The sequence below is a fragment of the Vespula vulgaris genome, chromosome 12 (assembly GCF_905475345.1).
Source record: "Vespula vulgaris chromosome 12, iyVesVulg1.1, whole genome shotgun sequence".
Classification (NCBI taxonomy): Eukaryota; Metazoa; Arthropoda; class Insecta; order Hymenoptera; family Vespidae; genus Vespula; species Vespula vulgaris.
Genome location: NC_066597.1, coordinates 1947737 through 1958806, shown reverse-complemented (window position 1 = coordinate 1958806; position 11070 = coordinate 1947737). Strand labels below are relative to the sequence as shown.

Here is an 11070-nt window from a genome sequence, read left to right as displayed (position 1 = left end):
ACAAACACATAATCCCCATTAGTCGATGATTTAGTTACATTACTATTACTATTACTATTAACTAATACTATCACTATTATTATTAGTACCATTAATAAGAAATCCAAAACATCCTATGGCAATCGTGACGTTGTCCCATAAGATTACTGAAAGGATAAGAAGAAAAACAAGAAAGAAAAAAAAAAGAATAAATAAATAAATAAATAAATAAGTCGGAAACACTCAAAATGGAGGATTGATCAATTGGCCAATAAAGCCACACTTTTTATTAGCATAGGTAATAATATTCCTGAATAGTAATTTTCATTAATACAGTTAATCGAGATAATAGAGATTTTTAAATACATATATGTATGTATATGTATATAATGTACACATATAACAATCATTCGGTAAATGATTCGCGACGTGATAAACGAACAACCGACTTTATGTTTCTTTTTTCGCTTTTCTTTTTTTTTTTTTTTTAAATCTCTTGTGTTTCTTTCTTCTATCCAAGACCACTGATACCATAATGTAACTTCTTTTATCTCTTTCTCTCTCTCTCTCTCTCTCTCTCTCTCTCTCCTTAATACGCTGCTAAACTACTTTCACAAATTGTTCTTCCTCTCGCTCCTTCTTAATATCGCTTCGTGTTATTATTTAATTAATTAATTAATTAATCAATTAATTAATATACAAATCGCTAAGCACTGCTCTTACAATCTTTGAAAACACACACGACGAACGAATTCTCTTGTCAAAAATTGTACTTTTTTCGACGCATACTCTCCCTCTCTCTCTCTCTCACTCTCATTCTCATTCTCATTCTCATTCTCATTCTCTCCCTCTCTCTCTCTCTTCTTCTCACGTACTGTTTATTTGTACATTTGGTTAAACAAAAATCCCATGTAGGATACAACAAAACGGAAAGGTCACTCGGAGAGTAGCAATATTAATCATTTGATCACGCACACACATCATCCACGATCATAAATGACCCTAATCGTCGCATCGTATTAATATTTATCGATTTATTAATTGTTTCTTTGTTTTATTGTTTTGTTTGTTCCTTCTTCTTTTTTTTCAACCTCCTCCCTCCCTTTTCCTCCATTTCATAATTTCTCCCGTCGGATTTCGATTACTTTTTTTTTATGTAGTTATTTTTTTTTCTCGTTTTCACTTTTGCTTTCGTTTTTTATTTTTTATTATTTTTTCTTTTTTTTTTTTTCTTTTACGTTCTCGCATAGCTACGTGGTACGACGTTGGGCCGCCTAAAGATCTGAACTTTAGTTGTTTGAAACTTCTAATCGCAACATTTTTTTTGTTTCCTTCTTCTTCTTCTTGTCTTTTTTTTTTCTCCTTCTCCTCCTCCTCCTCCTCTATCATTCCTTTTATAGCTTCCATTCTTTTAATTATTTCATTTGAAAGGCAGCACGTTGGTTTTTTTTTCTAGTCTTATAACACGATACTCGGGCACGTGTTAATCTGTGAAATATTTTCTCTCGTCTTTTCTCGTCGGTCTTTGCTACTTTCTTTTTTCTTTCTTTTTTTTTCTTTTATTTATTTATTTATTTATTTATTTATTATTATTGTTATTATTATTATTTTATTATTATTATTATTATTAGTATTAGTATTATTATTATTATTCTTTGTCCTTCCGAAGGAATTCATTTCAGCAAAAATTTTACGAATTCATACTTTGTCGTATAAACCGACGACTCGTGATTTGTCTCGTTTTTTAATTTAACTTTAAAATGATACATTCAGTACGACAATCCTTTCTTCTTGTTTTCTCCTTCTTCTTATTATTCTTTTTTTTTTTTTTTATTTATCCTCTTTCTTTTTTCTTCGATACTCACTTTCTCCCAATAACTACGACATTAAAGATTTAAACTTTTGCTCTTTTTTATTTTTCTTTTTTAATTGTTGTTCTTATTAAATAACGATCACGCGTTATTTTGTACTGTACTTTACGTCCGCTGGATCTTTTTAAGATAATACGTTTATTGAAATTTCAATCGTCTCGCACCACTCTCTCTCTCTCTCTCTCTCTCTCTCTCTCTCTCTCTCTCTCTCTCTCCAGCAAAGATTGAACTCGTAAAAATAGCGAATTAAATTGCGAAGACTACCTCGATTTTTATCGAGCGTAGAGAAGATGTTCTTGAAATAATTGACCTTCGCGAACTTCGAACATTGTTTTTTCTCTTAACCCTTCTTCCACCCCTACCCCCCTCAATCCCCGCCACACCACACCTTTCTTCTTCCACGCAAATATCCCGCGATAAAAAGTAGGCTACTGCAATAATTATAGAAGTTACTTAGAGGTGGTATATAACGATTTATCGACCGTGATAAAAATAATTGTCGGAAAAGTCTAACCAAACGGACAACAGAAAGAGAGAGAAAGAGAAAGAGAAAGAGAGAGAGAGAGAGAGAGATATGAATTTATTTTTCTGATAAATAAAAAAAAAGAAAAGAAAATGGAAGAAAAGAAATGCGATTTATTTACGTACACTCGACGTACTCTAATTCATTTTTTATTTACTCGACAAAAATCTCAAAGGACGTTTTGCCAAAGCTGCAGAATTTACGATTCTATTTTCTCTCTCTCTTTTTTTTTGTTATTGTTTTTTCTTTTTTCACGTCTCTTCTTTCTGTCCTTCTTTCTTTCTTTCTTTCTTTCTTTCTTTCTTTCACGTCTCACGCGCTTATTCTATTATATTATATTTAGAGAAGATTTCGCCTAATCATTGCGGGACTTACGATGAGTCATCGTTACTTTTTCATCGTCATTTTTATCTTCAACGACGGAATTGACAAACGTTTTTGTCTCTGTCTCCGAAAACGACAATCCCTAACGAGTGTCATTTTTCTCTCTACTTTTTTGTTTCTTTAAATCTCTTTTCTTTTCGATGGTTCAATCGTTCCTTTGTTCTTTTCTTTTTTTATTTTCTCAAAGATCGACAATTATCTCGATATTCGATTTTTACTCTATCAAATGCAAATTTTCCACAGAACCCCGCGAAAAAAGTGATATACTTATTAATTTAATCTTTATTAGTTTTATATTACAAGAGAAATACTCGAGTTGACAAAAATCAGCGAATGAGATAAATTCAAATCGGAAGAATCACGTCGTATCATCATCATCTTACTCCTCTTCATCTTTTCTTTCTTTTTTTCTTTTTCTTTTTTTTTTTTTTTTAATGTATTTTTTTTCTTTCGTTTCTTATTACTTCGGACACGTAGCACACATTATCAAATCCAATTTTCTATATCTCTCGAAATATCTATCGAGAAGAGAAAAAATTGTTTCAACCCATTTTTCTTCATTTCTTCTTAAACGTCGTTAAGTTCCACTTCGAACGTCCCTATCTTACTTTCTTACTTTTCGTTTCTTTCGTTTCTTTTTATTTCCTCCCTTATATTCCTTATCGTTATTCTTTATTTTTTATTTATTTATTTTTTTAGTTTTTTATTAAATGACGAATAACATCGGAAATCCATAGATGAAATATTTTTTTAATAATCGGATATATAAGATATGAATCGGCAACAACAACAGATACACGTACGTAACGTTTAAGTACATATATTAGGCCTGATGATTTAGTAATAATAATATAATAATAATAATAATAATAATAATAGTAATAATAATAATAATTTTATATATATATAAATAATTTTATATATATATGAAGATCCTCAGAAAAAGGACACGGCTGCGAAGGAGGAGAGACGAAAAAAAAAAAAGAAAAAATAAAGAAAAAGAAGAAGAGAGAACGCCATTTCTTTTCATTCCTTCTCGCAATATTTTTTTGCTACTTTTTGTTGCATCTTTTTATTTTATTTACCTCTTCGACGAATTTAGAAGTCACATTTTTTTTTCGCGTCTCTCAACGCCGAGTCCTTTCGACGAGGATATACTTATTTTTTCTTTGTTTCTTTTTTTACATTCTATCATTCGATCTATCATCATAATCATTATAATCGTCGTCATGATCTACACCATCATCATCATCATCATCATTATCATCATCATCATCATTATCATCATCATCATCATTATCATTATCAACGCAGTCACTCATCTCGCACTCTTAATTTAAAAGATACGATTTAGCTTTACATACGATTGAAATTCTCTGATTCTCCCTTACAGAACGTTGTGATATGAGAAACCTGGAGCATTGTAGATTATTATTATTATTATTTTTATTTTTTATTTTTGTAATTTTTAGTTCTCTTTCTTTCCTTGCTTTTTCTACTCTTTCTTTTTTTAAATTTTCTTTCCTTTCTCTCTCTTACCTTCTTCATTTTCATAATCGAGTTTATCGAATGATTAGAAAATGAAGAAGAACGTTCTACTTTCTTCGTATGATTTGTACCATCTAGATAACACGATCGATAATGATAATAACACCGGAACATGTTCGAATGTATGTACGTATGTATGTATGCATGTTAAGAACGATCTTTCTCGCTATTTAAATGACGTCAAGATTTCGAGCAAAAAACCGATCCTCATTTTCATTTATATTCTTTTTTTTTTTTTTTTTATTTATTTTGACATCTCTTATCCCATCTTTTTCTTCTTTTAATTTATACTTTTTTTTTCTTGGTTTTTTCTTTCCTTTTTTCTTTTTTTTCTTTTTTATTTTTTTTTTTTTTTTTTTTTAATACGTAATTTAGACCCGAAAATTTACCACACCTATATTTTTTGTCTTCTTTTTCTTTTTTTTTTTTTTTAATCTTTTTTTCGTTTTCATTTATTTCATTTAATCGAAAATGGCTGACGTTTGATATCCGCCCGCGCATATTATAAGATCGAAACATCGATTGAAACGATAAAAGCTGAGAAAAGGGAAACGGTCTTATCTAAATAGAGAAGAAATTTATTATTTATCAAGAGAGAGATTTATAATCGAATTCGCCTTAACTCTTTTATTTTCAGTTTCTTTTTTTGCTCTTTTTATTTTTATTTTTCGTTTTTTTATTTTTTGTTTACATATAATCATAATAATAATAATTATTATTATTGTTGTTGTTATTATTATTATCATTATCATTATTATCATCATCAGATTTTTCACTTCTTTCTATTACTTCTTTTCTTCCTGAAAACGGTCACGTTGATCAATTAAAATTAATTTCCCCCTTTTCTTTTTCTTCTTCAAAGCGTTTCGAGAAACGGGAAGGAAGCGAGGTTCGTTTGAACGAAAAAAATAAAAAAGGAAAAGTAAAAATTAACAAACATAATAATACAATAAAATAAAATAAATAACTAATAATCGTCATTCGTCAGCGTTCGTTCGCGTTGTTTTTCCTCTCAAGGACAAAGCTAGTATTGCCAAGTATAAAAAAAGACACGTTCATCATCTGTCCTGACCGTGCAATGCATATGCTCGATTGAATTTAATCGATAAATTGAAAAAGAGAGAGATTGAGAGAGAAAGAGAGAAAAGATAATTCTCGATGATGATAAAAAAGAAAAAAAGGTAAAAGAAATTAAAAAAAAAAAAGAAGAAAGTAAGAAAGAAAGAAAGAAAGAAAAAAAATCTTTTTCCTTTCATCTTTTAATAGAACTTTAAACATAATTTTTGTTTGTTTGTTTATTTTCGTATTAAACACGTGTCAAAAAAATGTTTACCTCGCATAACTTCTCCTTTCATATAACGCAACGCTTATTATTTTCCATAGATAGAGAGACGTAAAAAGAAATTAAAAAAAAAAAAAAAAAGATAAAAAAGAAAAGAGAGAGAGAGAGAGAGAAAAGAATTACATAAAAGCAAAACGAGCGAGCGCGAACAATGTAAAAGAGATATACGAATATTTTTTTTCCATAACAAATTTGTTCTTTTTTTCATTTCTTTTTTTTTTCCTTTTTTCATCATCGTTGTAACGCTATAACGATAAGCATAATATGCTATTTCAAATTGCCGTTATATTTTTGTCCGATGAAAAGAACTTTGTGCACGTGGTCGTATCACGTTTTTCTATCTTTCGCAATTCTTTTTTATTTTTCTTTCTCTTCTTCTTCTTCTTCTTCTTCTCTTTGTTTTCTTGAAAGCTGTTAACAAGTTAACAAACTTCGTCTTTTTACTCTTCACATCCTCTTTTTTTTTTTTGTTTTATTTTGTTTTCTTGCCTCTCTCTTTCTCTCTCTCTCTCTTTCTTTATTTATCTATCTTTTTTCTCCTCTTCAGAAGCGTTTTAATCGTCGATACAAGGCCGTATCGACTGACTGACTTTCCTTTTATACGAGCGTCACTCTATCAAAAATAAATTCACGTTTTAAAAGTGTTTTAGTCGTCTTCGTCTTCGACGTTGTCGTCAATGTTTGTCAAATTTCTTTTCGTGAAACTCAAACAAACGTAACGAGCAAAACCATTCAATGTAAATTAAAAGATTATATTCGTATAATCCGATTTACATTTGCTCCGTGAAGTATCGTACTACTTCAATATATAAAATCCAATTTCAATCCTGATCTTTTCTTTTTCTTTTATATTATATATATATATATATATATATATATATATATATATATATGTATACACACACTCGATTATATTTTCTCAAATATTTTTATCGATTTTCTTGGAAAGATAAAACAAAGTACTTCTCCCTTCTTCTTCGTCTTCTTTTTTTCTTTCTTTTTTTCTTTGAGTAATTTCATCGGCGACTTTTTTCTCTTTTTACTTAATTTCTCACAAATCAATTAATTATTTCTAAATAAATGAATAACGAAGAAAATATTTCGATACTTATGTATTCTTGTTCGCTCGTATAATCAATCTCTTTAACGAGGTATTTCTTTTTTTTCTTTTTTCTTTAATTATTTCTTCGTAAAACTAATTTTTACGAAAATAATGACCTTGTGTCATTCGGTTATCGTTTTTGTTTCCTTCTCACTTTTGGTTTCCTTTCAAATATATATGTTACATGTGTATATATGTGCCTGTATGTACGTATATATATACATACACACACATACATACATACACATGGCGTATCACATATATTTATCTCTCTGGTTACTCCTTCCAACGACCACAAAAAAAAAAAATTCTTCATCGCGGACGACGCGCCTTTTTTTTTTTCTATTTTTACGTAGAACGTGTGTGACTCACTATTTTCTTTGTGTTTTTTTTTTTCCTTCATATGATTGTTGTCGTCGTTTGCTTTGTTAATCAAGTAAATTAATTCAATCTTACATCACGTGTTCTACTCGCTCGAAGAAACAAATTCAGTTTAAACGTTTATTAAAAACTATGCGAATCGTTTTAAATGGCATCGAATATATTTTAATTATTATACATTCGATGTAACGTTAATAAGAGGAAAGAAAGAAAAAAAAAAAAGAAAAAAGAAATATAAGTAAAGGGGCGTTATAAAAGATCAACTTCAAGGATGCTTTAACAACTTTGCTTGTAAATTAAATGAGTATTTGAAGCATAAGAAACAACTTCCTCTTCTCTAATCCGTCTAATCTCTAAATGAGAATCATGGAAGGTAAAACGCATTCGACGTTTTTACTATCGTATCATATCTACGAATACGACGACTATATGGAATTATTCTTTTATTTATTTATTTATTTTGATTAAATCAAACATTTCTATGTGTAGTATCTAATCAAGTAATCCCAGGCTTCAAATAATCATCGCGCATGCAAAAATGGCAGTATCCTTGACGTTTCTATCAACTTGAAAAATCTGATGTGATTGAAAATATTTAAGAGGCGGGGAAAAAAAAAAGAAAAAAAAAAGAAAAATAATAATAATAAAAAGAAGAAGAAGAAAAATAAAAGTCAAAATAAAGATCAAAATAAAAATCAAATAAAAACAATAAAAGAAAATATCTTCGTAGAAATGAATCGTCTTTATCGGAATATATATATATAATCATACACCATTTCGGAATTCTGCAAGTTATTACTTCGAAAATGCTGGATTAATCTTGATCTTATCTTTTTTTTTCTTTTTTTTTTCTTTCTTTTTTCTTTTTTTTTTCTTTTTTTAACAGTGAAAGAGAGCTACAATCGGCCAATAACAGTTAATTAAATTGCTTCGCGTAACGCTTTAAAAAAAAAAAAAAAAAAAAGGAAAAAAAAAGACTGTGAGAGTTCTATGTATAATCGTGTATTCGAATTGATTTATTCGAATAAAGTACGTAACCATTTTCGAAGTCTCAATGAACAATCGTCAATTGATCAATTGCATTATTTCATTATTTTATCTTATCTCCAAACATCGCACACAAACACATCAACCGCTTCATTTACTCGGTAATTAGATCACAGACAGTGTAATGACGATGATTAACAATAAATCGTTAATTAGCATAATGTGTGTATAATTAGGGATAAATAAAACTTATTATACAAATTAAAATTATATATATATATATATACGTTCCATGTAACAAAAAAAACACTGTATTATTTTTTCTTTTTTTTTTGTTTTTTTCTTTTCCTTTTTTTTCCGGTAGAGACGTGTGAATGTACAAGTGTATGTTTGGGCATAACGGCTAACTCTCGTTGCCCGAATGATTGATTGTTAACTGCAGGACTAACCTTTAACCAATTTCCTTGTTCCTGTTTCTCTTAGTCGTTAGACAGACAGCTGATTAGCTGTGGGAAGTATATTTCTATTACTTCTTTATCACACCTTTCTATCCTCTTTTTTGGTCATCCTGTGGACTTGTAGTTTGTAGCTGAAATCGTTGGTACTAGCTTGAAATGCACAGTTATATAAACGTATTTAAATTATCGAATAAATATTTTTTTCCTATTACCAGTAAACTAAATCGCGTTTTGTTGTTGATGATTTTTCTGAAATAATAATGTTTCCTCAAATATATACTTCTTTAAAATCTCTTTTGGAAGATCATCCAACTCCATATCAAATTTAAATGGTTCCTCTGCGACAGGCTTAGAAAAGGGATAATGTCCGTAAATATCGTAACTCTAATCGTGAAACTTTGAGATTTAAAATAATAACATATATATATATACCTCATCAGATGGATCATAGTACTGTTCCAAATACGGATGTGCTAATGCTTCATCAACTACGATCCGTTTATTAGGATTAAATGTAAGCATTTTATCCAACAAATCTAAAGCTCTTGGATCAGCCTTTGGAAACAAACTTGTCCATGGTACCTTTGGCTTGAATGGTAATGATTCAAGATAATTACGTGCCTATAATTATAAAATCCAATTTTGAATATAAATGAAAGTATAAGAAATACATTGTGGGAGATTATATTTCAATTACTTTCTCATTTATGACGCATTCTAAATCTTCTTCGGATGGGGATCCAATTACACCAAGAATATGATTAAGCTGATCCAAGTAATGTTTACCGGGAAATATTGCTCTTCGCGATAACATTTCAGCGAGAATACAACCTACCGACCAAATATCTATAGATTTTGTATATCCCTGCAAATAGGAACAAAATATAACGATATGAAGAAATGGAAACTTCAAAGATATTATTTATCCTTTCAATTTGCGATTGGTTTACCTTAGAATTAAGCATTATCTCTGGCGCTCTGTACCATCTTGTAGCAACATACTCTGTAAGAAATCCAGCATGATTGTGCTCTGGATCTGCGACTCTAGCCAGACCAAAGTCACAAATTTTAAGGTCACAGGTGGTATTCAAAAGTAAATTGCTTGGTTTGAGATCTCTATGCAAAACGTTTGCAGAATGAATGTACTTTAATCCTCGAAGTATTTGATAGAGAAAATAACATATGTGATCGTTACTAATAGCCTGAAAGTAACGCCGTGATATAAGAAATATTAATGCAAGTTATTTATTTGTTATTCTTTCTACGTTTGTATAATGAACTCACTTGCGTTTTGAGAAGCTTGTATAAATCAGTTTCCATCAGACACTGAACAATATACACATCTTTCATTTGCTCTATGGTAGGTGCCCTTAATATATCTCTTATATCTATTATCTGAAGTAAAGGGAAGGGACTATTAAATTATCATTAGAATTATAGAAATGAACGATATCCCTTTAGGCATAGGAAACAGAAAGAATATGAAATTTTGTCCTAGTAAACTTACATTCTCGTGTTTAAACCTTGTCAAAATTTTAATCTCTCTTAAAGTTCTTTGGCTATAAGTTTGATGTTCAAAGGGAGAAATTTTCTTAATAGCTACTTTTGTTTTTGTTACATTATCATAAGCGGATCTGCAAAGAGAACATCATTTTTGTGTAACAAAGAAAAATATCAATTGAACAAAGCGATTGTTAAAACGGTTGTTGATAAAGCAACATATTAAAAATAACGAAGAAATCAATGAAAATTGATCGGTTTATCAATCCTCGGTCGTTCTTTAACAACGTTCGGATCTCCGTCAGATTACATTATGTTCGATTACAGAGACTTTTGCGATCGCTACAAATAGTACTTAGTAATCTTACAACGTATATATACGATAATAAAAGCGATAAGTGATTCGATAAGCAATTCAAACAGAAAACGATAATCTTTTTTATCGCCTTGACGCGTAACCTCGAGAAATAGAGGTAAAAAGAAAGGGGTGTGACGTGCATTTAAAAGTGGCGCCAAAAAGTAACAATAAGCACCGCTAAAAAGCACGTAATTACGATCGAAAAAATCATTCCCGTTTGTCTAAATCTTATACAATATTACGAGCGCAAATGAATTGTTTCTACAATACGCGATTTCCTTAACAATGAGATTTTTAATTGTTTATCTCGTTGTCTGTCACGCAAAGCGGACATACCGACGAAACTCGCCGCGGATGACAGCGAATTACAAACGATGACACTTACACGACCATTCCGTATGCACCCTCGCCCATATACGATAAATTTGTATAACGCGGACCAACTTCGAACGTTTGACCGCGAACAATCTCGCAATTTGGATTCACGGCCGTAGAACCTTCACCCGCCATTTTGACAACTACTTTGCGGTTCCGCCGACGTTTGGAGAAGAACCCCGAGCGACTCTCAAAGTGTCACGAACTTAGCAGAACATAGATGGCCGATCTTACGATTCTATTTGTGCGTTCGAAAATAATA

The 11070-nt window shown here is 30.2% G+C and overlaps 1 protein-coding gene across 1 annotated transcript; it reads right to left on the bottom strand.

The window, feature by feature from the left end:
- Positions 1-228: 228 nt before the first annotated feature.
- LOC127068175 (mitogen-activated protein kinase 1) lies at positions 229-10893 on the bottom strand. Its single transcript, XM_051003984.1, has 8 exons — positions 10770-10893; positions 10083-10209; positions 9860-9970; positions 9526-9777; positions 9273-9440; positions 9008-9196; positions 8788-8923; positions 229-8706 (listed from the first exon to the last, which is right to left on the bottom strand). Exons 3-7 carry the CDS (start codon positions 9923-9925, stop codon positions 8795-8797), a joined length of 804 nt encoding a protein of 267 aa, XP_050859941.1. The 5' UTR covers positions 9926-9970; positions 10083-10209; positions 10770-10893; the 3' UTR covers positions 229-8706; positions 8788-8794.
- Positions 10894-11070: the final 177 nt, after the last annotated feature.